Source organism: Eubalaena glacialis, chromosome 2 (genome assembly GCF_028564815.1).
Source record: "Eubalaena glacialis isolate mEubGla1 chromosome 2, mEubGla1.1.hap2.+ XY, whole genome shotgun sequence".
Lineage (NCBI taxonomy): Eukaryota > Metazoa > Chordata > Mammalia > Artiodactyla > Balaenidae > Eubalaena > Eubalaena glacialis.
In genome coordinates, this window is record NC_083717.1 from 16,227,381 (window position 1) to 16,254,615 (window position 27,235).

General features: G+C 35.4%; 1 protein-coding gene across 1 annotated transcript in view; it reads right to left on the bottom strand.

Annotated features, from left to right (window-relative positions):
* MALRD1 (MAM and LDL receptor class A domain containing 1) overlaps positions 1 to 27,235 on the bottom strand; it is a 607,787-nt gene that overhangs the window by 476,130 nt on the left and 104,422 nt on the right. Inside the window, exons 14-15 of the mRNA XM_061181405.1 lie at positions 24,611 to 24,784; positions 16,744 to 16,864 (exon numbers count right to left, since the gene is read on the bottom strand). Coding sequence (XP_061037388.1) covers positions 16,744 to 16,864; positions 24,611 to 24,784 — 295 coding nt within the window. The remainder of the gene's footprint in view (positions 1 to 16,743; positions 16,865 to 24,610; positions 24,785 to 27,235) is intronic.

A 27,235-nucleotide genomic window follows, 5' to 3' on the forward strand; every position in this document is an offset into this window, starting at 1 on the left:
CTTCTGCCCTTATGCTCAAGCTACCTTTATTACTTCAGTTTCTTTAATAAATCAAAAATACTTTCCTCCTCACACATTTTAATGCCTTGTCACAGCCTAGTTTTTCTGTTTGGAATCTACTATTTACTTTCACCTAGCTATTCAAATTCTTTCTATCACTTCCCTTTAAAAGTTAATGCAACCCACTTAAATATAGTTGATTGAGCTTGACAAAGGAGAAGATAATACAGTGAAGAAAAACAGTCTTTTCAACAAATGATGCTGGAACAACTGGATATCCATATGCAAAAATAATAAATCTAGACACAGACCTTACACCCTTCACAAAAATTAACTTAAAATGGATCACAGTCCTAAATATAAAATGTGAAACTATAAAACTCCTAGAAGATAACATAGGAGAAAACCTAAATGACCTTGGGTATGGTGATGACTTTTTTAAGATACAACACCAAAGCATAATCCATGAAAGAAATAATAAGTAGGACTTCATTAAAATTACAATTTTCTACTCTGCAAAAGACAATGTCAACATACAGTATTTGTCTTTCTCTGTCTGACTTATAAGTCACAGGGATGTAATGTACAGCATAGGGAATATATAACTTTGGTGTATAATCTATAAAAATATAGAATCACTATGTTGTACACCTGAAACTAATGTAATACTGTAAGTCAACTATACTTCAATTAAAAATAAAAAAGACAATGTCAAGAAAAGAATGAGAAGACAAACCACAGACTGGGAGAAAATATTTATAAAAGACACATCTGGTAAAGGACTCTTACTCCAAATAAACAATAAAATCTTAATACTCAACAATAAGAAAATAAATTACCTGATTAAAATACAGTCCAAAGACTTGAAGACACCTCACCAAAGAAGATATACAGATGGCAAATAAGCATATGAAAATATGCTTCACATTTGTACATCACCAAGGAAATGCAAATTAAAACAACAACGATATACCACTGCAACCTATTAGAATGATCAAAATCTGGAACACTGACAACCAAATGCTGATGAGGATGTGGAGCAACAAGAACTCTCATTCATTGCTGCTGGGAATGTGAAATGGTATAGCAATTTTGGAAGACAGTGTGGCAGTTTCTTACAAAACTAAACATAATCTTACATATAATCCAGCAATCATGTCCCTTGGTATTTACCCAAAAGGAATTGAAAACTTATGTCCACACAAAAACCTGCATATAGATGTTTACAGCAGCTTTTCTCATATGGAGTACTGGACAATGGAATATTATTCAGCACTAAAAAGTAATGCACCTAAAAGCCATGAAAAGACATGGAGAAACTAACACAACATTGTAAAGCAACTATACTCCAATAAAAATTAATTTAAAAAAAAAGACATGGAGAAACCTTAAATGCATATTACTAAGTGAAAGAAGCCAATCTGAAATGTCTATACAGTGTATGATTCCAACTACATGACATTATAGAAAAGGCAATAAATACTATGGGGACAGTAAAAAGATGACTGGATGCCAGCAGTTGGGAGCAGGTAAGGGATGAAGAGGCAGAGCACAGAGGATTTTTAGGGCAGTGAAAATACTCTGTATGATACCTCAATGATGGATACATGTGTTTATACATTTATCCAAACCCACAGAATACACAACACCAAGAGTGAACCATGAGGTACACTATGGACTTTGGGTGATTATGATGCATCAGTGTAGGTTCATCAACTGTAAGAAATATCCCACTCTGGTGGGTGATGCTGTTAATAGTAGGAGCTATGCATGTGTCGGGGCAGGGGTTATATAGAGAATCTCTGTACCTTTCCCTCAATTTTGCTGTTAACCTAAAATTGCTCTAAAGATTATCTTTATTTAAAAAAACGGTTAATGTACTTAAAAAAAAACCTGATATCTTCACACTAGGGCCAAAGAGTCAATCTATAACTTTCATAGGCCACTCTATAACTTTTACATACGTCTCATTAGAATTGGAATTATAGCTATATTAGTGTAATGTAGTTCTCCCCACTAGATTGTAATCTCTAGGACGGCAGGAACTACATTATGTCTTGCTCACTCTGTAAACAGCTGTAGAGTCAGTATAGTGCTTGATAAATATTGAATGAATGAATGAACTAACCCCGAGGACAGCAAGTGTTATACAACACCTGCTTCCTATTATTATCTTATCTCTCCAGACACTCTCCCAAAGCACCCACTCGTCTACCCCAGTGATACAACACTAATGCCCCAGGTAAAAATTTTTCTAGCTAACTTGCCTCACTTTACTTTTAGCAACAATTTGATTCTGCCATTGCAAACTGTGCTTCTAGCCAACTTCCCCTGTGCCTTATGGAATGTCCAACTGAAGTTGGGATTGACATATATACATTAATATGTATAATATAGATAACTATAAGAACCTGCTGTATAAAAAAATAATAAAATAAAATTCAAAAACAAGTATAAAAAAGAAATATGTTTATTCCCAAACTTTTCATTAAACCTTCCCCTCAAGCTCCTCTTCTCAGAATCTCATCCATGCCTATCCTAGCCCATCCTTACTGTCTATGGAGAAAAACCAGCTTTTTCTAGTAGTTACATTTTTATGCCTATTTTCATCTAAATTTAAACTACTCACAGCAGAGCAAATATACTAACATTTTTTCATCCTCTGCACACATTTCTTTCAGCAGGTGTTAAGTAGTTGTTTATTATTATCATTATTATTATTAACTAGATTTGACTGGCAATAGATTATCATGGCTTCTTTTATGCCCACATGTTTAGATTCTCTCACTAGATTGTTTTTCCCTAAAGTAAAACCTCCTTTCTGCGTCTACCATACAAAACTAACAAAGTGTTAGAAACGCTCAAACACTCTTAAAATACAAAGTCAATGGAAATACTAGCCTATTTTAAAGCCTTTCTTGTAAATGCCCATGGGGGTGAAGAGGTTTACATTCTTTGAGAACTTTACAAATTGAACTGCCCTGGAAGACTCAGTAGGCAAAATGAAAACCAACCTGAGGTCCATTTTCCACTCCCACCTCTATCTCTATTGAACTAACTGTGTGACCGTGACCGCAGGAAGAGCCGTGACATTCATTCTCTTTGTGCCCTGCTTTTCTTATCTATAAATTAGTTAATACATATAAATGCATTTCCAACAATGCCAGGTACAAAATAAGTGCTTTATAAGTGTGTGACAGTATTTATATTGAATATCATTATCATACAATCTTTCAGTCTGTTTTTAAATCTAACCCCAAAGATAGGGATTTATATAAACCCTGGAAGGAAACGTAAATCTCACTATCCACAGTGGTAAAGTTCTACAAGGCAAGGAGACAGGATTGCTAAGAAAACCTGGTGTTGAACAGGAGAGGATCATTAAGTCTCATACTTGTCATCACAAACATCACTAACCTGAAAACAGAAACAAAAGGGACAAGAGTAGCAGGTGTGAAAGAAAAGAGAAGGACTGAAGTAGTTTGGGTATACAAGCAAAAAAGAAATGCCACTTATACTTCTAGTTTATAATTTTCAAAATGAAGAAGAACAATGATCTTGCTGAAAAATAAAATCCAAACGAGCTCAAAGTAATGACACACACAAAACCTTTCCACAGATGCTGTTAATAATGTAATTTATTGAAATTTAATCTTAAATGATCATAGAAAAAGACTTTCTTATTAAATACACAGATTTTTATTCTCAATAGAGTTTTCAACTGAGAGAATTTATTATCTACTTTATTGACTATTTTATTATTTTCCCTCTACCGTCCTGATTTCTCAAACAACATAATTATCTACAGCAAAGATTGATCAAAATATCATGGGTTATTTACCAGATTTTACTTGTCTACAAAAATCATTTCTATTTTTTTTTCCCCTCAGTGATCAATGGTTCCACAAATGAGAATGAATGGACTTTTTCTCCACTTCTCAGTTTTATGTCACAGAAATGATGAGCCTTCACCAGAACAAACTTCCCATTCCAGTCTTACAATTACCCCTGTCTAGGGAGATTTTTTTTTGGACTGGCAAACAGTATCTAAATTGTTGAGGACAATATGAAGAAGAGAAAGAGAATCCAGTTCACTAAGAAAAAATAGCAAGATAGCCTTCTTTCTACAAGAATGGGCACACTGATGTGCATTTAATAGAAAAGCAAGATGCTAAATAATTAGCAAATTTAGGTTTATTTTGAGACACTTTTTTCCCTGGAAGTTAGGCCTATGGAAAACAGCATAAGATAGAAAATAGAAAATAGCAGCTTATTTTCCCATCTTTTATTAAAATAAAAAGCAATTTATGGTTATACAGAATGGTGCATTTCAGGAAGCCTTTAATTCTATAATTAAGTTTAAATATGTTCAATCTCACCAAAAAATACCTTCTCAAAAACATTTTTTTTTTTAGAAAATAGGCAGTAAAAACAGAGCCCTAATTAGATCTCTCTCTCTCAAACATACACACAGACACAAACATACACACATTCTCAACAAATACAGAGCAGAAGAAACATAGCTATAAAAAATTCAAGCTTTCTCCCGATGCACTTATGTGATGAAAGAAATTTGTAAGACTCAATGCAGAATATAACAATTACTATTGGAAGGTAATGAATTAGTGAAAAAATACATGGAGATGGCCTCCAAAGCATCAGCACATAAAATCACTTAGCCTCTACCTTACTGTCAGCTGTGGAAATGCCAGTGTTTAATACATACATTTGTATATTGAGCAGACACAGTAGTTTTGGAAAAATATACAACCAGTATTTAAGTTTGAAAAAGCAAATGAGAAAAATAATAAATCACTCCTTCTTCCTATACTGCTCAACCTGCCTTTGCTTAGACTTTATTGAATTCACATTACTAAGTATTGATGTATGTGGTTTTCCCTGTGAGCAGAGAGAAAAGTAGAAAATGAGAAATTGTGTAGATCTATTTTTAGGAAAAAAGCATATGCATTTCAGACTAACCAATTTTTAGACCAAAATAAATTACAGTGCTCAGAAAATGATGTTTGGGAATATTAAAATACCTTTACAACACACAGAGTTGTTTGAAATTTTTTTGGCTTTCTCATCTGTATGATAAACTATTTCTTTTACCAAAATTGGTTAAAACTTACATTTGGTATTTTAGTCTGAAGATATTTCAGAGGCACAGAAAACCTAAATCATAGTAAGTTTAACAACTCTTTTGAGGTAAGCCATAATCAGTCTTATTGTAACGAAAGAGAACTCAAATTGGGTTAGAGATAGTTGTGAAAATGAGAAAATTAGAATAAATTGCATTAGAATACTAATATTTGAAACTCTAGAGTAGCAAGCTTCCTTTTAAGGAGGATTTATGTTTATGGGTAGAAATCCTGAGACTGGTATTGTCTTTTTCTCCTTACAGAAAACCTGTGTTTCTTCCAAGCAATTAAGTTTTCTATGGGGAAATTGACAAGTGGGTTAGTTCATGCTAGACTCTCAGCCTAAAATCACTGTGCTTACTTCTCTCCTTTTTTGCTGTAAAGAAGACAAAAGACTCCTGCTTTTACTCCTCTAAATTCTTTACTGTGCCTTTACCTCATCTCAACTCACTGCTGGAATCTTTACTGTATGAATTCATAAAAATGGGATGAAGAATTAGCATTTCTATGAATAAACAGATTCCCAGCATAAGATTCTAGAGATCTGGAGTTCATCTGCTATTATTTTTTAACTCACTTCACCACGATCATGGGTCCGTTGCCAAACAGTGATCTCCATCTTCTTTTTGTGTCTATAAAACAATATTTTAAGTCCCTGAAACACACTATAGGAAATGAAGGCAATTTACTACATTTCAGATTTATGAAATGTAATGTGATAAACAAAATAATTACTAAAGGGAAAAGTTTAAGGTTTTTTTTTTTTTTTAAAGGACATTAATCCTTTCAAACTTCTAGACAGAATTACTAAATTACCATTTGACATTCTAGGGGCCTAAGAGCATGATTTCTCCTCCAAAAGTGAAATCTTTCACTGGCTTCAAATTCCCTATTGCTCAAACTGATCAAGGAAGCAACTTTTCATTTCGGGCAAGTATCATTTTCAATTTAATGATGACCTTGAAAGGACAGAAAGGTTGCATAATGTGTGGTTAAGAATGTGTTCTGGGGGCAGATTAACCAGATGTAAGATGGGCTTCCACCAATTATGAACTACACAACATTATACACGTGTGCCAGCTCTAAATGTACTGTGTCTCAGCTCCAAATCTACCCTCTCTGCCCTGCTTTGAGATCTGGAGCTGGACGGTGCAAACATTTCTCTTCTGAATAGCTCACACAATGTTTGGCTTCGTTAGTAAAGAACACAGGATGCCACAGAGCATAGCAGAGGAAGGAGCTTCTCTTTTTGGTTCCAGTGTATGTTTTGTTGTTGTTCTTGGACCATGACTGCCAGCAATATAAAGCAACCCAGTTACAGTCACCCTTCAGTGAGTTTTGCGGCATCCTGGTGGATAATTTCTTCCTTGGACACTAAATTGTTAACCAAATCTAGCCCACAGCATCCCAGCAAATTTCTCCACCTTCCAGAGGGTTCCAGTCACACCCTCTCCAGTAAAGTTTAATTCTCAGTGTTACGATGTGGAGGCCACCCCTCCTCCAAATGTATCCTTTCCTTAATTCTCTGTCACAATCCTAGAGGTAGTAGCTGCTCCCTACATTTGTTAATTCCTTTCTTGTCTACTGTTCTTTTAGTTCTTTTTGCAGTTAACCATGTCTCAAAAGGTAATAATTCTTCATATTACATTTTCTCTGTTCCAATTACTAGGGTGGTTTCTGTCTCCTGAATGAACACTAACTGATATGAAAATCTGTAAAATGAGGATAATATTAGGGTTGAATTCTGCGATTTGTTTTGATGATTAAAAGAGTTTATATAGATAAAGTTCTTAAACCATGTACATTTGGTAACAGTCTTAATGTATATCAGGGACAGGCTTACAACTGTAAATCCCAGGCAGATATTTCAATAGATAACTCTTCTGATATAGTAAGAAAAACAGAAAATATTTTAAGAAATTCCTACTTGGGTTCTAACACAAGATGGTGACATAGGAAGATCCTGAACTTAGGTCCTTCCACAGACACAATGAATCTACAGCTACATATGGAGCAATTTTCTCTTGAAAAAAGAAAGAAAACAAAACTAAAGCCTAGGTGAGTGACTCTTACACATTGTGCAAATGAGAAAAAATCCACTACAAAGCGGGTAGGAGAGGCTGAGACACAGTCTTGCCCTAAACCTGACACCCAGCACAGCGATTCACAATCAGGAGGAAACTCAAAACCCAGAGCTTTTCCCCAGGGAGTGAAAGACTGGAACCCCGACACCAGGTACCCCAACTTTTAAGACCTGCACCTGAGAAAAAGCCCCCCAAACATCCAACTTTGAAAACCAATGGGGCTCACATCCAGGAGACACACAGATTATAGTGAACTGAGAAATGGCTCCTAAAGGGCTCACAGTCTCAGACTCACCCCAGGGACCAGTGTAGAAGCAGCTGATCGAGAGGTGCCTACCTTTATGTGAAAGAGGCTTATATGCTTATCTAAAAAGTGTCAGCCTAAAGGGCAGACGTTTACTTTAACACACATCCAGGGCCTGCTGGGGAACTCCCCAGGAATGGAGGCTGGCAGACGCCATCTTTGCACTAGCTCTCTGTCTCCACCCAACTTGCTGTACCTCTTGGAAATGGCTTGCACCCTCCCCAGTTCTTGTGCCTGATGCCCAGGGAACACCTCTAAGTCACCTGTCACTGGCTTATGTCACCAGCAGGGCTTATGCTAGGGGGATCCACAAGACTGTAACCAACAGAGAAGAAGTTCTTAATTAGCTACCACCCCCAGGAGACAACAGACAGAGATACCCAGTCTTTCTACGAAAAAACATATTAGCTTATCTTCATAGCTGTGGCCTGAAGGGCAGGCTTCTAATCACACAAACATGTAAGGGTCCACTCTAATCCCCTCCAGAGACCTCAGAGGGTGGGCAATATCCTCATGTCCTCCCTCTGCCTGATTCCAGAATGCCAGTATCTCCCAGAGAGGAACTGCACAGTGTCTGGTGTCCTGGTTTTTGTGGCTGCCGCCCAGAGGACAGCCCTTGATTGCCCAGCTCTGGTGGCCAGTAGGGTTTACATTCCCGGGTCCTGTTAGACTGTAAGCAATGGAGAGACAGAGCTTGGCAGGCTACCACCCCCAGGGCCCTGTGCAGACAGCAAACCAAAATACACCCCCAATATTTCTGTGAAAGAGGCCTATTTGCTTGTCCCAGACCTTTGGTCTGAGGGGCAGGCTTCTGGTTTGGCACACTTCTAGGGGCCTACCAACGTGGATTCCAGGGATGGAGGTCAGTGGACGCCATCTTTGCAAGCTCCTTCTGCCTTGCTCCAGGTCACATGGTGTCTCCCTACAAGAAACTCACCTGGCATCCTGATTTTTTCAACTGCTTCAGAGAGGACACCTCTAGATGGTCTGGCTATGGGGTCCAGGAGGACTTAGGCTTGCAATCTCACAGAAATGTATATATTTGCATACTTTACAAGTTGCTGCCTGGAGGTCTGGCTGCCTGAGAGTCTGGCTTCCAATCAGCCTGAATCTAGGTGCTGACTGAGAGCCTCTGCTTTGGGACATTGACAGGACTTAGCACACCCTCAACTACTGGGAGCCACTAAAAATAAAATAGGCTACTTGGACAATCACAAATGTTTCAGAGATAACCCAAGAGCTAGGTTAGGGTTGAATCAGAAAGTCCTACACGAGGCTACTTCTTCAAGACTGGGAGAGGTAGCTGTTTTATCCAATGCATAGAAGCCAACATAGAGAGACAAGAAAAGTGAAGAAATGGATGAATATGTTCTGAGAGAAAGAACAAAACCTCAGAAAAAGTCCTTAATGAAATGGAGTTAAGCGACTCATCTCTTAAAGAGTTCCATGTAATGGTCATAAAGATGTTCACCAAACTCAGGAGGAAAATGGATAAACACAGTGAGAACTTCCACAAAGAGACAGAAAATATAAGAAAGTACCAAACAGAAGTCACATAGCTGAAGAATGCAATAGTTAAACTGAAAATACACAAGCAGGGTTCAAGAGCAATAGAAAGGATCAGTGAAATCAAAGACAATGCAGTGGAACTCTCCCAATCAAAGCAGAAAAAAGAATTTTTAAAAAGTGAAGTTAGTTTAAAGGACTTATGGGACAACATCAAGCAGGCCGACATGTGCATTATAGAGGTCCCAGAAGGAGAAGAGAGAGAAAAGGGGGCAGAAAACTCACCTGAAGAATAAGTTGAAAACTACCCTAAATTGGGAAGGAAACGTCCAGATTCAGGAATCCCAGAGAGTTCCAAAGAAGATGAACCCAGAGACCCACACCAAGACTATTATAAATTTAAATGTCAAAAGTTAAAGACATGGAGAGAATTTTAAAGCAGCAAGAGAAAAATAACTTGTTAAATACAAGGGAACCCCCATAAGGAAATAAGCATATATTTCAGCAGAAATTTTGCAAGCCAGAAGGGAGTGACACAATATATTCAAAGGGCTGAAAGAAACTTCCACTTAATACTCTACTTGGCAAAGTTATCCTTCAGAATTGAAAAAGAGATAAACAGTTTTCTACCAAGAGCTAAAGAAGTTCATCACCACTAAACTGTCATTACAAGAAATGTTAAAGGGACTTCTTTAAGCTGAAAAGAAAGGATGCTAATTAGTAACAGGAAAACAAATGAAAGTATAAATCTCACTGGCAAAGATAAACACACAGTAAAATTGGTATAGTCTACTCTTGTAAAGGTGGTGGTTTAATCACTATTAAAGATAGTATAAAAGTTGCAAGAAAAATGTAGTAAAAAAAAAACTGTAACAACAATAATTAGTTAAGAGACACATAAGATAAAAAGATGTAAAATGTGACATCAAAAACAAGAAACATGGGGGTTGAGAAGAGTGAAAATATAGAGCTATAGAATGCATTCAAATTTAAGTTATCATCTTAAAATAGACTTAATAAATGTAAGTTGTTACATGTAAACCTCATGGCAACCACAAAGCAGAAACCTATAGTAGATACACAAAAGATAAAGAAAAAGGAACTAAGCATACCACTATAGAAAATCATCAAATCAAAAAGGAAAAAGCAAGAGAAAATAAAAGGAATGGAGGAGCTACAAAATGGCCAGAAAACGATTAACTTGATGGCAAAAAGTACCTACCTATCAATAATTACTTTACATGTAAATAGACTAAATTCTCCAATCAAAAGGCACAGAGTAGCTGAATTGATAAAAAATAAGACCCATCTATAATGCTACCCACAAGAGACTCACTTCAGATATACAAACTGAAAGAGTTAAGCTTTGGAGATAAGTGATATCAGACAGAATAGATCTTAAAACAAAGACTGTAATAAGAGACAAAGAAGGGCATGACATAATGATAAAAGAGTCAAACCAGCAAGTGGCTATAATGTTTGTAAATATTTATGCATCCAATATAGTTTCTCCTACGTATATAAAAATATATTAACAGACCTAAAAGGAGAAATAGACAGCAATACAATAATTGTAGAGGATTTTAGTACCCCCATTTTTATCAATGGATAGATAATCCAGACAGAAAATCAAAAAGGAAATATTTGGACATGTTGGACCAGATGGACTTAACAGATATATAGATATACATGAAACATTCCATCCAAAAGCAACAGAATACACACTCTTCTCAAGTACACATGGAACATTCTCCAGGACAGATTATATGTTAGGCCACAAGACAAGTCTTAATAAATGTAAGAAGGGTGAAATCATATCAAGCATCTTTTCTAACCACAATGGTATGAAACTAGAAATCAATTACAAGAAAAAACTGGAAAAAACCACAACTATGTGGAGGTTAAAAACATGCTACTAAACAACCAATGGTCAAAGAATACATCAAAAGAGAAATCAAAAAATTCCTTAAGACAAATACATGTGGAACTACAACATACCAAACTTCTGGGATGAGACAAAAGTTCTAAGAGGGAAATTCATAGGGATAAATGCCTATCTCAAGAAACAAGAAAAACCTCAAATGACCTAACTTTACAACTCAAGGAACTAGAAAAAGAACATAGCCCAAAGCTAGTGAAAGGAAGGAAATAACAAAGATCAGAGTTGAAATAAATGGTATAGAGATTAAAAGGCAATAGAAAAGATTGATGAAACTAAGAGCTATTTCTTTGAAAAGATAAACAAAATCGACAAATTGTTAGCTAGACTAACAAAGAAAAAGAGAGGGCTCAAATAAATAAAATCAGAAATAAAAGAGGGAACGTTACAACTGATAACACAGAAATACAAAGACTTATAAGAGACTACTAGAACAATTATACACCAATAAATTGGAAAACCTAGAATAGATAAATTCCTAGAAACACACAACCTGACAAGACTGAATTATGAAGAAATAGAAAATCTAAATAGACAACTATGAGTAAGGAGACTGAATCAATAATCAAAAACCTCCCAACAAACAAAAGTCCAGGACCAGAAGACCTCACTGATGAATTCTACCAAAAAATTTTTTTTCTACCAAACATTTAAAGGAGAAATAATACCAATCCTTAAACTCTTCAAAAAATGGAAGAACACTTCCAAACACATTTTCAAGGCCAACATTACCCTGATACCAAAACCAGAAGAGGATGCCACAAGATGAAAAATTACAGGCTAATATTCCTGATGAACAGAGATGTTCATCAAACACCTCAATAAAATATTAGCAAACCAAATTCAAGAGCACCTTAAAAGAATCATACACTATCATCAAGAGTGGTTCATTTCAGGGATGCAAGGATAATTCAACATCAGTGAATGTGATACATCATATTAACAAAATGAAGGATAAAAATCATATGATCATCATATCAATAGATGCAGAAAAAGCACTTGACAAAATTCAACATCCATTTATGACAAAATCTCTCAACAAAGTGGGTATTAAGGGAATGTATCTCAACATAATAAAGGCCATATATGACAAGCCCACAACCAACATCACAATCAATGATGAAAAGCTGAAAGTTTTTCCTCTAAGATCAAGCACAGGACGAGGATGCCCACTCTTATCATTTTTATTTAACATAGTATTGGAAGTCCTAGCCACAACATTTAGGCAAGAAAAATAAAATTAAAATAAAATAAAAGAGCATCAAAATCAGAAACAAAGAAGTAAAACTATCACTATTTGCAGATGACATGATTTTATATATAGAAAACCCTAAAGATTCCCAAAAAAACTGCTAGAACCAATCAATGAATTAGTAATGTTGCAGGATACAAAAGCAATATACAAAAATATATTGCCTTTCTATACATCAATAATGAAGTATGAGAGATAAATTAAGAAAGGAATACCACTTATAATTGCATCAAAAAACACAAAACATCTAGAAATCAGTTTAACCAAGGAGGTGAAAAACCTGGGCGCTAAAAACTATAAGACATTGATGAAAGAAATGGAAGAAGACACAAATAAATGGAACAATATTCCATGCTCATGGATTGTAAGAATTAATATTGTTATAATGCCCATACTACCCCAGGCAATCTACAGATTTAATGCAATCCCTGCCAATATTCCAGGGGAATTTTTCACAAAAATAGAACAAACTATCCTAAAATGTTTATGGAACCACAAAAGACCCCAAATATCCAAAGCAATCTTGAGAAAGAAGAACAAACATGGAGGCATCTTGCACCCTGATTTCAAACTATATTACAAAGCTATAGTAATTAAAACAGTATGTTATTGGCATAAAAACAAACATAGATCAATGGAACAGAATGGAGAGCCCAGAAGTAAACCCACCCATATATGATCAATTAATTTTCAATAAAGGAGGCAAGAATATACAACGGGGAAAGGATAGTCTCTTCAATAAATGGTGTTGGGAACACTGCACAGCCACATGCAAATAAAATGAAAGTGGACCACTATCTTACACCATACACAAAAATTAACTTGAAAGGGATTAACGACTTGAACATAAGACCTGAAACCATAAAAATTCTACAAGAAAACATAGGTAAGAAGCTCCTTGACATCAGTCTTGGCAATGATTTTTGGATTTGACACCAAAAGCTGAGTCAACAAAAGCAAAAATAAGTGGGATTACATCAAACAGTTTCATCCCTGTTTCTGGCCCAGACTTCCTAAAACCCTTGAAATTTCCGAGGTGTTACGCGTGAAAAAGTTGTCTTTTGTTATGCTAATGGGGTGACTTTGGACAGTATCTAAAGATGGAGGCTGGTTGCCAATGGAGCCAACTATATGATTAGAGGGTTGGAACTTTCAGTCCTACCCCTGACTTCTGGGGAGAGGAGATAGGCTGGAGGTTGAATCAATGGCCAATGATTTAATCAATCATACCTGTGAAATGAAGCCTCCATGAAAACCCAAAGGACAGAGTCTGGAGAGTTTCTGGGTTGGTGAACATGTGGAGGTGCTGGGAGAGTGGCACCTGGAGAGAACAAGGAAGCTCCTCGTCCTTTCCCCATACTTTGCCCTATGTTTCTCTTCCAGCTAACTGTTCCTGAGCTATATTCTTTTACAATAAATGGGTGATCTAGTAAGTAAAATGTTTCTCTGAGTTCTGTGAGCTGCCCTAGCAAATTAATCAAACCCAAGGAAGGAGTCTTGGGAACCTCTGACTTATAGCCAGTCAATCAGAAGAACAGTAACAACCTGGGCTTGAGACCATCATCCGAAGTAAGTGGAAGAAGAGGGGAGGCAGCCTCGTAGGACTGAACCTTAACCTGTAGAACTTGATGGCATCTCTGGGTAGATAGTGTCAGAACTGAGTTAAATTGTAGGACACCCAACTGATGTCCTGAGCACTATCTGGTGTGGGGAACACCCCTCCCTACACCAGAATTGAGTCCTTGGAACACAAAAGATGGGAATTTATCTGAAGAAAACAAAAACACTAACTCAAAAGGATATATGCACCCCCATGTTCACTGCAGCATTATTTACAATAACCAAGGAAAAGTGGTACATATACACAATGGAATAATATTCAGCCATAAAACAGAAGAGAATCTTGCAATTTGTGACAGCACAGATGGACCTTCAGGGCATTAGGCTAAATGAAATAAGTCTGACAGAGAAAGACAAATACCATATGATTTCACTTACATGTGGAATCTAAAAAACAAACAAACTAACAAAAAACAATAACAAAAAACCAAGGTCCTAGTTCAGAGGACAGATTGGTGATTACCAGAGGCAGGGAATTAGGGGGTAGGGGCAAAATGGGTGAAGGGGGTCAAAAGGTACAAAGGTATATTCTAGTTATAAAATAAGCAAGTAAGTCATGAGGATGTAATTTATAGCATGGCAACTATAATTAATAATATTGTATTGCATATTTGAAAGTTAAGAGAGTAAATTTTAAAAGTTCTTATCACAAGAAAACAATTTGTAACTATGTATGGTGATGGGTGTTAACTAGACTTATTTTCATGGTTATTTTTCATTATATACAAATATCAGATCATTATGTTGTACGTCTGAAACCAATATAATGTTATACATCAATTATACCTCAATAAAAATATTTTTAAAATTTAATAACAAAAAAAGAAACATTCTTATTTAAACAACACTCACTTAAGTAACATGCACTTTACATTCCGAGAGTAAACATGCACACACAAATCTTAGTCCAGTCAGTCAGGACTTTCACTCACCACAATTGGCTTCATCTGCTCCATCTGGGCAGTCAGATGTAAAATCAGAGAGCTTGCTGGATGAAATACAGCCTGCATCTTCATGTGGCCCAAATCCAGCTTCAAAATTAAGAGATCGAGAGAATAAAACATCTTTTTTTCTCCAACATAAATGGGATGCATAATTGTTTCATGAACACTAGTTTTTAAATATGCTAAAAATGGCAAGCACAGGAGGATCTCAATAAACCTCTGGCCATTAATATAACATAAGTCCCTATCAGTGGGACGTGATAAGTCCCCTTCCACTCCCGTCCCTAAACTCCTGGCTGGTAATAATACTAAATTCAATGAAGGAGATCCTATAATTGCCTATTGGATAAATTTACAAAAATGGTGAGAAATTTTTTTTTTTCCTTTGTGTAAAATCATTGGTCTTTCAGGAATAATTCATGTAAGTTTGGTCTAATGAGAATTATGCTCTAACCAACTGAGCTGGTGTTCAGATTGATGCACACATAAATGAGTTTTGAGTTAATTTATGAAAAGAATTCTCTGTATGTGAGATCGAGTATTCTCAGAGCCTTCCACTAAGGTTAATTTTAGTGATAATTTAAAATATTTAACCACACTTCTGCTTCCAAATACATTCTCCTCAATGTCAACTCTAATGCCTTCCTACTATTCCAATTCTGCTGATGCAGTATATGATTAGAAGAATGAAAATGTTTAATTAATTAACAGAAATAAGTAATTCTGGTTAACCCTCCAAAACTCATTAATCATTAAATCTGCAGCTTTGCATTCTTTAATGTCTATCAAAACAACTCACATACACAGAGCTTAGAAAGGTTTATTATAAATTCAGGACACACATTCTGAGTAATGTAAATGCATGTTAACACAATACAGAGTTCGGACATAGAATATACAGCCTTACCAATGAAAGATGTCTTTAATAAAGGACTTTTAAAAATTCTTTAACTCGGATCTCAATCCAGAATTGATTCTCCTATATCATCCTTGATTAGTGAGTGCATTTAGCTCCTGTTAAGAATGCAGCTTTTCCTCTCACTAAATATGTTGTTTAAGGAAACATAACTTCAGAATGTATGACATGCCTGATGTCCACATGCAGTTATTTTTCATGTATGGAGAGTAAGAAAAATGAAGTGTTTCAGTTTTCAGGCAACATTTTTAATATTTATTTCTATTTGTTAATAGAGACCTGACTGTAGGGGTGGTCAGAAAGAAACATCAGTTAGTGTTAAAATAACAAAGTAACTGCAGGCACAATGTATACCATTTAAACACACTCTCAGAACTTAAACTACGGTTAGATTTTCAAAAATGCCTATTCTACTATTTGGGATCATTTTTATGACAATATACCTGTCTCTTAACTGAAATTCTCTACAAAATATTTAGTCAGAGAATTAACCGAACTCCATCTGTTTCTTGAAAATATTATGTTCTGAATTTAAACACAGAATTTTAGGGTCATATTTGAAATTTTTCATTGGCCTTAAGTCACTTTTTCAACCATGATAATCTTTTTGAACTCCTGAGTGATTCTGAAACATGAATTTAATTACATATTCACTTGAAGTGTCAAACAAAATTAAAATACAATTGAATTTTTATAGCGGTGTTTTAAAACATGCAAAATATTTTAAATTCATAACTTTTATAATTAAAAAAAATCTGTATGTGACAATTTTAGCCACAAATGTAGAATGTTATTAGAAGAGAGCCTAAGGCCTAGACTGTGATATAACATATTTTTTTAAAAAGGTAAAAATATATTTTAAAAAGGTAAAAAGATATGTTTTAGTTTTCAGGGACATGTGATATAATCCACATCTTGGTATTAGGCATTAGTGAACTATATTATTGAAGGATTCTAATGTATTTTATATTTTTATATCAAGGAAAACTAATTATTTTAATGTTCAAAACTGCAGCAACCACAAGAAAAAAACTTACCTTTGCTTTGGACGCTAGTACTTGGAAGTGTCTTATATGAAATTTCACATTCCTGGGATACACTGATGTCATCTAGAGCAACGGTAGCATGTGATGATAAAACAGTAGCTTCTAAAATTAACTATAATTACAGAAAGATAAACTATTAAAAATATACTATAAAAGTCTTGAAATAACTTTCTAGGCCCAAAATGGAGCCATTCCTGCCCTGGATGCCATGACAGCAAACCAAAACTTAGATAACTTTCATGCCCCTTTAATGCTCCCCTTGACCAAAAACAGAGTATATTCAGCAGTCAATCCCCCAACTTCAAACCAACTCTGGGCTCTATATTTCCTTGTTCCTTCTCACCCTAAATAAGGTTGACTATATGGCCCCAGTCAACTCGATATTTTCTGTTTTACTCTTTCTTATTCTTTATTCTTTACCCTATAAAGCTTCCTGCCTTCCACCCCATTTTACAGTTCTCCAAATAGAGACTGTCTGCTTCATGAAGTGCTGAATAAACCTTGTTTGTACCACCTAAATTGTCTTCTTTAACCATTTTTTAACAAAAGTAAATTTATTACAATCATACTTTTTGGTGTAGAGAAGCTCATTTGTATCTGTCCCAAACTTCCAAACTAATTTTAGAAAATTGTTTGACCAGAACATTCAAATTAGGAATTTATAAAGTCATAACTGCTTTGACAGCACCTTAGGTAACCCTAATATCTTAGGTAACCTTGTTTCAATTAGAAGTTTTAACATTCATCATGACTGAAGGCTGCCTTCCCACTGGAGCCATTAAGAGTCATAAGCATTTAAAATGAGCTCTTTGGGGTAATCAACTGTGTGGTTCACAACTCAGTTTAACTGAAATATGAATTCATTTATAACGGGTTGGCTGAAGGCAACGATTCATTTCTGTATCAGAATATTTAAATACTTATATATATATTATATATACATATATGGAAACCTACTTAGTGAGGTAAATAACCACATACAGGGGTTAATAACATTCATATGCTAAAGCACTTGGAGGCACCTATTTAAGTTTGATTTATTCTAACATTCTAAATAATGACTGGTATAATTTGTTTTCTTTCTTGTTAATCACTCACATTATTATGTTGTTACTCCACCATGGAAGGAAGGAAGGAAGGAAGGAAGGAAGGAAGGAAGGAAGGCAGGCAGGAAGGCAGGAAGGCAGGAAGGAAGGAAAGAAGGATGAATTTATATCCAGAGTCTTAAGGATGCATAGCAGGACCACTAGACCAGGACACGGCTAGTAAGTGCATCTCCACGTAGTCAGGGAGGATCTCTAGTCTCAAAGATCTTACAATTTACTTGATATGATACATTAACAACTAAGCTATACCATAAGTACTATATAAGAGAGAAATATAAGATACTAAAAATCAAAGAAAAGCACTTCATTATTTCTGTCAAGAATATGAGATAGAATTTGAAAAAAAAAAAAAGATTTAGCAAAGAGGTAATGTTAAACTTCAGTTTTAATTGTTGCCTAAGATTCTGTTACCATGAGAAACTGGTAACATAACAAGAAAAAAAAAGGAAATGTGAACATGTAGAGTATATTTAGAAAACTTTGGGCATTGTAGGATGATGGGGTTTAGGACATGCTGTCCCAAAATAGGGCACCTATGCAGCATATGGAATATTTCTAGCCAAAGGAATTTGAGAAATGGTATGTGCAGGATGGACTTTTTGACCTTTCCTCTAAAGCAGATCAAACCCTCATGTGAGAGGAGCCCTCCCTATGCCAGCGATATCCTTATCTCTGAAGACAAAAGGACACAGAGAAGCTGAACAAAGAGGCCTAGCTAAGTTCCCCAGTTTATTACACTCGGCTCATACTCTTTGCCCTATCGTACCTTTCTACAACTATCCACTCTTCATCAAACCTCTCACAAAAACACTCAGGTTTAACTATTTCTTCAGGTCTTCATTTCCTTATGAAGGCTCCCACGTCAGGTAAAAGTAACATTAAATAATTTTATATGCTTTTCTCCTGTTAATCTGCTTTATCAGTTTAATTTTGAGACCCAGTCAGGTACTCTAAGAGGGTCAAGAAAAACTATTTCCTCCCCTATGGTAGGAGTATGGGATTTTTTGCCTAAATGAATTATTGCCTAAATATTTGTTAAGAGAAGAGGACTGATTGCATGAATTGGTGCAACCCAACTGGACAGCAATTTGATGACATCTATTAAAAAGATAAATAGCATAGACTACAAAAATTAAGCCCATCCTCAGGGTTTACCTTAGAGAGACACTCATAGGCACACGTATGAAGACCTGGGCAGGAATGTTTGCTTTAATGTCGGTTTTGATAGCAAATGAATCAGAACAACTCAAATGTGAATCAATAAATAAATGGAGATATAGATCATGGACTACTGAGCCAGTTAAAAAAAAATCTGTCTCTGTATGCTAATATGGAAAGACCTTCAACATAAGTTTCTGAGTAAAAATTAAATTACAGAAAAAATTTATAGTATGGTACTACTTAGGCTAAAAATACACATGGTTCAGATTTCTAGATATATGTGGTACATACATACATATTAATTAAATAGAAAAGGGTCTAGAGGTAAAAATAAACTAGTGTTATAGTTAACTGAAGATACAGACTATGATGGAAGCTAAGGATGCTCAGGAGGGACTATTTCTTTATCTGAAATTTTTGATACTTTATAATGAGATGTATATAATTTTAATGATTTTTAAAATTCTGATTAGAGCTGGTTTCTGTAGAGTCTTAGCCAAGAAATGTGGCCTTCATACAAGAGGCAGAAAATAGTAATAGATTTTAAAGAAGGATTTTGATGAAATGTATACAAGCATTGTGAGAAATAAATTATGCTTAACATCATTAAGTTATTGTAATGTATTTGGACAGCTTTAATTTGGAAGAATTTTTTTTATTCATTATTGTACTATGTCCTACATTGAAGTCAATTAAAGTACAGATGTTTAATTCTTCAAACTCATTAGACAGGTAGTTATGACCACCATATTTGAAGGACTACACTACTCAAAGGAAAGCTGGAAAATGACAGAATGTTTGTTTGGGGCACTTCTGTGTCCCAGGAGAGGTACATGCTCCTATTCTTTGAATGGAGTGGGTGCGCCCTGGGATGAGCTGAATGATGAGATAGGTCTTTAAAATATGGTTACCTCATTTTGTCCGAAGAAAACCACTAGGCTCTTTTATATCTTCATATTAAAATGTAAGTATAAAACAACTCCCAGAGCAAAATAAAGATGATATTAGGTCATCTACATGTCTGCTTGCTTACTTCTATATAATTAAATTCAGGACCATGTAATGAACGATTATAATTTGACCATTAATTAAAATTTTCCAACTTTAAACAGAGAATAATGTTACTTCCTTTAAAAAAAATGTATCTCATATCTGTAAATAATATCACCTGATTATTCCAAAATCATCTTCACTGTTCCTATTTTGTATTACTTGCTTTAACCAAGCTGATCGTTTGATTTGTCACCAAAGGCAGTTCCCTTTGGGAACTACAGTATCAGTTAATAATTGGTATGTGAGCCAGAGGTTGCTCAGAAGAAATGTTTCAATCATTGACAAAGGCAGAGTGAAAACCTCATTTTATAAGTTTCTCAAGGTAATTTGAGAGTTAAAATTTCAAATTATATGTAAATATCTTTCCTTCTAAAACTATTTTTTAGGATCTTGCTGATTTTTGTCTTATCCAATTATATTATATTACTCCCTGAGTGAACAGAATCACTTCTTGTTTTTCTTTCAGGAAGCACAGCAACGTGTAAATATTGTTTATAATCAAGGGATTACTTTTTAGGTCTGCAAAACAGAAAGAAACTTTTCCAGAGAAATACTCAACTAGCATATTTAAATTTTGGTTCTTTGATATCTTGCTTTAAAAAAGAATAATGAGAATGAATAAGTATGAATCTAAGAGGAAATGGAGACAATAGGAATATAGTAAGAAGCAGTAAAGAAAAATTTGACTATAGTAATTTTTGATAAATGATGGTGGTATTAAAAATAAGATCAACAGCAAACTTTTATTTAGAGCTTACTGCATGCCAGGCACGTTCACTTATTTTAACACTGTGAAGATGGTGTTATTTTCTTCCACATTTTAAAGCAAAGGAAACAGAAGCTTAGAGAGTTGAAGTTATTGGTTGAAGGTCACACATATCTAGTACGAAAAATGTGTGACCTGAGCCATGGATGACTTTGCTGTACTATATCACTATCATGAAATAAAGAGATAACTGGTCTTTAGCAGATACTGCAGAACAGAGCTACCTGGCAAAACAAGATTTAATGAAGCCCTAGGTTAAGAAGGCTGAGGACAGAGCAACATTACAGAGACTAGACCAGCTTTTACTTTGTATTATAAATCTCACCCTTCACTGAATCTTCAAATAATATCAGGAAATTGTTATTGATCTATCCCACTGACTCTGATCAAGAGCGAACATGGTATCAATCATTGTGGAAAATTTCACAAAAGGGTCATTTTAAAATGAAATCTGAAATATGACACAATTATGTTTTAGTAGCAAACTCAAAGACAGTAGATCAACTGGAAATCAATGGACAGTATTCAGAAAAAGTACTACCTCTAGATATGAAATTAAGAAGAGCAGTTAGGAAAAAAGAAATTGTAAATTAAATGAAACTATTTGTGTAAAAAGCTGAACATATAAAATGAGTAGGCCCAGTTAAAACAGATTGAAAAAATTCTATTAACTACTTGACTTACATTCTTCCAATAAAAACTGCACAGGAAATGGAGAGAATATTGAAATGTTGTTAATTTGCTGTTCATACAAAATAAACAGTAAGCCTAATCCTCTTCCACTAGGAAAAATGAAAGCCCTACCTAACCAGGGGTGCTGATTTCCTAAGGAACTCAGAGCAATTTGCATTCTGTTGTGATGTGTACAAGAGACATAAAAGGACCACACTGAATCTGAATTTCATGGCTACAAGAGAACGAACGGAGAGGTCATACAAACCTATGCCTTTCTCCTTTCCAGTGTTTATAAAGGATGACGCCATATAAATACATGTTCAGAGTTTACTCACATTGAACTGATGACCAGGCAATGACTAAGGTCACCCTTAAATAATTCAGTCCACTAAATTTAAAGTGCCAAAGGAGCCTGTTTCCAAGAAGATAAACTTTAAATATTTGAATATTTAAAAGCTAGATTGACTATTTGTGGGTATAATCTCTTTTCCATTTGCTATTGATAAAAGAATGAAGTAGAACTGCACCTAGCTAGAATCCTCATGCATATTTCCATAGTTTTGAAAATAGACTTAGAAAAATCAGGTTAAAAACAACATTATTAGAATTTGTTTTTCCTGTAAAGGACAAGAAATGGAATAGAAAATCACTCTCTATATATTTTCTATTTGTTTGAAAGATTTAATAATATATCTAAGTAATATTAATGTATTAAATAAAACCGTGTATATGTATCTGTGTGTGACTGTGTGTATTTATGTATCTTGTATGCGTGTGTATGTGTATAAAATCTGGACTTATTCATACCAGAATGTTAACACAGGCTCCAAATTCCCTCGCCAAAGTCTTTGAGTCCAGCTGGGTTTTGAAATCTGAATAGTTCAGAGTTGAGGATGTTCATCTAAAATGTATCAAGTATATTACTTGATACCCTCAGGGAGACTGGGGGCAGCACTTTATCATCAAACACATCACTAAATGAACTGCCTAACACTGGTTCAGGTCAGGAGAAATTTTGCCTCTAAATTTGTTTTTCAAAAGCTTATTGCTTTCCAAATTTTAATTTTCCAAATTGCTGATTAGAGACTGTGGACTTGTAATGAATGGCCTTCTGAATAGTGACATCTGAGAGAACAGTTCTTATTTTTCTTTTCACTGAACTGTAGTTTCTAAAACAAGCCTGTACTTCGGCCAAGTAACAGGATTACATAAGAAGGAACAGAGGTGCACGCTAAAATCCTTACCTTCTCGGGCTGAATTAAATACGGCTGAGGCTTAGCAAGAACCCAGGACAATTCACTCCCCTCAAAAAGCCAGCACAATTAAGCAGAGGCTGGGAATTCCCTGGCAGTCCAGTGGTTAAGACTCCGCCCTTCCAATGCAGGGGGCACAGGTTCGATCCCTGGTCGGGGAACTAAGATCCCACATGCTGCATGGTGCAGCCACAAAAATACATTAAAAAAAAAAGAAGAAGAGGCCGATTGGTGCTGACTGGGAGCCCCCAGGTAGGAGAGAGAAAAGCCAACACGTGGTGCTGATCCAGCACGGAGGGGAGTGAAGACAGAAAACATCACCAATCTGTGGATACCAAATTACAAAATTCCATCAAACCACTGGTCAATTTAAAAACTAGTTAATATGTCCCCAGATAATAAACAGCAGTCTCAATTTGCACCTCAAAACAAAGCAAGACAAAAACCCCAAAAGAAGAAATATTAAACAGGAAAAAAAAAAAAAAAAAAACCCAGTGCCGAAACTCTTCAATAACGATGGTAGGTTAATGAGGCCAAGAAAGAATGGCACAAGCTTCAACTCATCATATTTCTCAAATAGCCAGTTCTAACAAAGGACATTCTGGGTTTTGTCTTTTGTTTTTTTATTAAGACTTTTAGAGCAGTTTTAGGTTCGTTGCACAACTGAGAGGAAGGTACAGATGGTTCCCACACACCTCCTGCCCCCAGGCGTCCATAGCCTCCTCCATTATCAACGTCCTCCACCAGAGCGGGACATGTATTCCAACCCATAAAATAACACTCACACATCATAATAATCACCCATGGCAAAAGGTTTTCCCCAAAGGATGAGTCCTGTATTCTCTAGCAGTCTGTTCTCTGGGTGGAGCTGTTTGTTCTGAGGTGAGGTATTATTTTAAATACATCTTCTCCAAAATATCTTGTGCTCTCTCTGTTGGATTTCTGTATTTACCTCAGTTTGGAAATGAGTACCAGATGAGGTGTGTTATTTTTCAGAGGCTCCTAACACCCCAACAATGTTCTTACTTCCCCACCCCCATTTACAGAGGAAGAATCAGAAGCACGGAAGGATTAAGCAACTTCCCTCTGACTGGACACCTGGGTTTGAACCCCAGGCTCCAGAGCTCATGTTCATAGCTACCATTTTAGCTACATTCTCTTTAATTCAGATTCCTCTCAAGCATTGCTTTTATTATCACTGTGGCTTTCACAGATTGGAAAATTTGAAGCTCAAAGATGTAATGTACACAATCACTTAACAACCCATGGGGTGAGCAGAGGTGGGAACTCAGACTATGTGACTCCTAAGGCAGTGAGTGTTCCACTATGTTCCACCATCTAATCTAGTTTCTAAACTAGCTCTTTTCAAACATCATCTAGAAGGGAGTCATGTCCAGGAGGGTGGAAGCTGGTGCACCCATTTGATAAGCTACAGTTTCCTTCTTTCATTATTAACCAAGTAAATGACATAAAAGTGTGATAAAATTCTCAGTATTAATGGGCAGCAGAAAATAAGGCAATAGGATTAAAATATGAGTTCAGCCCAGATTTTTTTCACTACCTCATATAATCCACCATCCTCACTTAAGAAAACAAATATTTTCCCGTTAAATTACTCTTCTCTCCACCATCCTATTCAATTCTTATCTCCATTTTTGCTATGCTTCCACAAGTAAGTCTTGAGCAATTAATCAAGATAACCTCTCTACTCATCCCTGATTGTGAATGTTTGCTTTATTAATATCAGATACATTTATGGGATATATGTATTATATTATTATCTGGAAAGATCAGCATTAAATAAGCATCTTCTGCTCAGTTGTATTAATTTCTTACGTGCTTACCTGAAAAGGCAGAGTAGATTCTCCAGCCTTCGCCAACAGATCGATTTTTGCTTGTCTCCACTGAGATTTGGAGATTCCAGTTAGATCACCTTGCTTCCGCAAATCCCCATCCAGTGATGTTCTTGTAAACACCGAGAGATGTGAATGCTGAGACAAACGATACCAAAACTGCACCTGGTGAAAAATGTGTTTGAATGATATAAATATTCCATTTACCTGTGTCCAGTAGCTCTTCTATAGTTAAAAATATCCCAAACTACTTCTTAATTCTCCTTCAAACATGCAGACCCAGAAAATGCTAAGTACATCTTCTGCCAGTCTTTGTATTCTCTCCTTAAAAAAAAGGCTCAAGGTAGCTACATTAACTGATATTTTTAACACATGCCATAGAGACATCTAAAGAAATGGGACACTAGCATCCTGCTCAGACAAGTGTGAGGACATATATTTGTCCACACCGTCGTGGAAGTTTTACAGGACCTTCACTATTGCTTCTTATGAATCTGGGGAGATACACATTCTATATCTGACTCAAAAATTACAAAACCATGTATTACTATTCATTCTCCTTGATGTCTCAATCCAAGAAAAAGTTATCTCAAAAACTTGATTTCTCAGGTAAGAGAAAACTGCTATGAATACTTTTCATTAATTCCTTCTCCATTGTGACATTATCAAAAAACTTGGGAGATTATATAATACTGTTCATCAATAATTTAATCCAACTAGAAAATGTTCTTTTTGAGGCTAGGGAGCCTTGACTTGATCATTTTGGTTCCTACTCACCACCAGTGATGACATAATCTAAACGATCGACAGGTTAACTAGGTAGTGGAGAAAACACAGAGGAGTATTTTAAGGTGCCGATAGCAGTAGCTATAATGTGGAATTCAGCACTATCGTTTATTCAGCAAATACTTACTGAGCATTTACTAAATACTGGGCCCTGTGCAAGGCGAAAACTAATTGCCTCAGTGGTTGGATGACACAATACAAAATATGTCCAAAAAACCCCACAAAAGCAAGTTCAGACACACAGCAATTTTTTCTTCTTCTCATTATGCCATAGAGAGTTCTAATGCTGCAGATTTCAAAGAAAAACACAGTATCATTCAGAGATGAGGCCCCTGAGAAATGAAATCACTCTCTTTGGACTCAAAGTGACTCCTTTTCAGTTTCACTACATTTTAAAGTTTTGGTTTTTTCCTTTGTCATTGGGCTTTTATTTTGTTATGTGGACAGATGTTATTACATATATTATTTATTTATTATCCCATTTATTTCACTGTTGGTACCAATTTCAGTGGAGATGAAAGTTGAAAAAAAAATTTTAATGCTCTTTTAAAAAATTGTTCAAAACATCAAGCATTCTCTGTTCCAATGTGCTACACATTTTTTTTTCAATGTCTACTTAATTGCCACCACCTGATCAAAGCATTCTTTCTGACTGTCCATTTCATATTAGATTTACTACCAAGCTCACCTACACTCAGGCCTTTAAGCAAGAAACGTAAAGTCAAACAGAAGTGTTTGATTAAATTCTATGGAAAGGGAGGATGTATGTTCCTCAACCGCAATTAAACTTTAGATCCCTGCTGTAGTTTCAGCATGTTCCAAGCTTGTAAATATGCAAAATGGAGCTTTAAACCTAGTTGTACAAGAGCTGTGCAAGTCCCTTCAGAATTTCAAGCTGTCATATTGTCACTCAGTACATCACCAGTGCGAAGTTATTTTAATAGTGCATTAAGAGTAAATACCAATGGGATCTATATTCAATAAGATAAGAGCTTAGAACTTATATTTAATTTACTTTTTTAAAAACAGAATTTGCATTGTAGAGATTTAAGGAGAATTCTTTAGTTTGGTATAGACCAAGAAACTTTCCAGAGTCTTTTCAAATTTAATATTGGTAAGGGTAAAATCACTGAACAAAAGTTATAAATACAGCTGTGATTTTCGATAGGAACTTAGCCAACATCCGTGGCTCTCACTGTGATACACACTAGCAGTGGAACACTAAGTCTTAAACTCAGAATCACAATGCACGTTGTGAATTCCTCTTAGAACATATCAAGGCACTTTGTATTTAGTAGGTATTCAGTTAATAGGTATTGAAGAAAAGAAGGACGTTTGAGTGGGACCATCAGCATTCTTGCTAAAGCAAATGTCTATAAACCTTCAAAGAGACACAGAAAGAGAGACCTGCTCTGTGTTATAAAATGTGCAAGGAATTAAGTGTCCTTAAGGACCTCAGAGCTTTATGGGAGAGAGTGAAAAGAAAAGGAACAATTTAGTATAATGCGTATAATGACAAAGGTATGAAAACAGTGTGGCTATTTACACGTAAATGAATTAAACAAAATGAAAAAGTCACTTTCTTGGTTACACTCATCACATTTTAAGTGCTCAATAGCTATTTGTAGCTAGTGACTTCCATAGTGGACATAGCAGAGGAAAATTTCCATCACAGAAAATTCTATTAAAAAGAGCTGTATGTTAAAATTATACCAACCATTTAAAATTTATTTACTACTTTTCATTTTAAAGGAAATTATTGCCTTGATTCATGCCTGATTCATTAAAAAGCAGTTACATAAAATGTTATTATTAAAGGCTTGCTTTTAT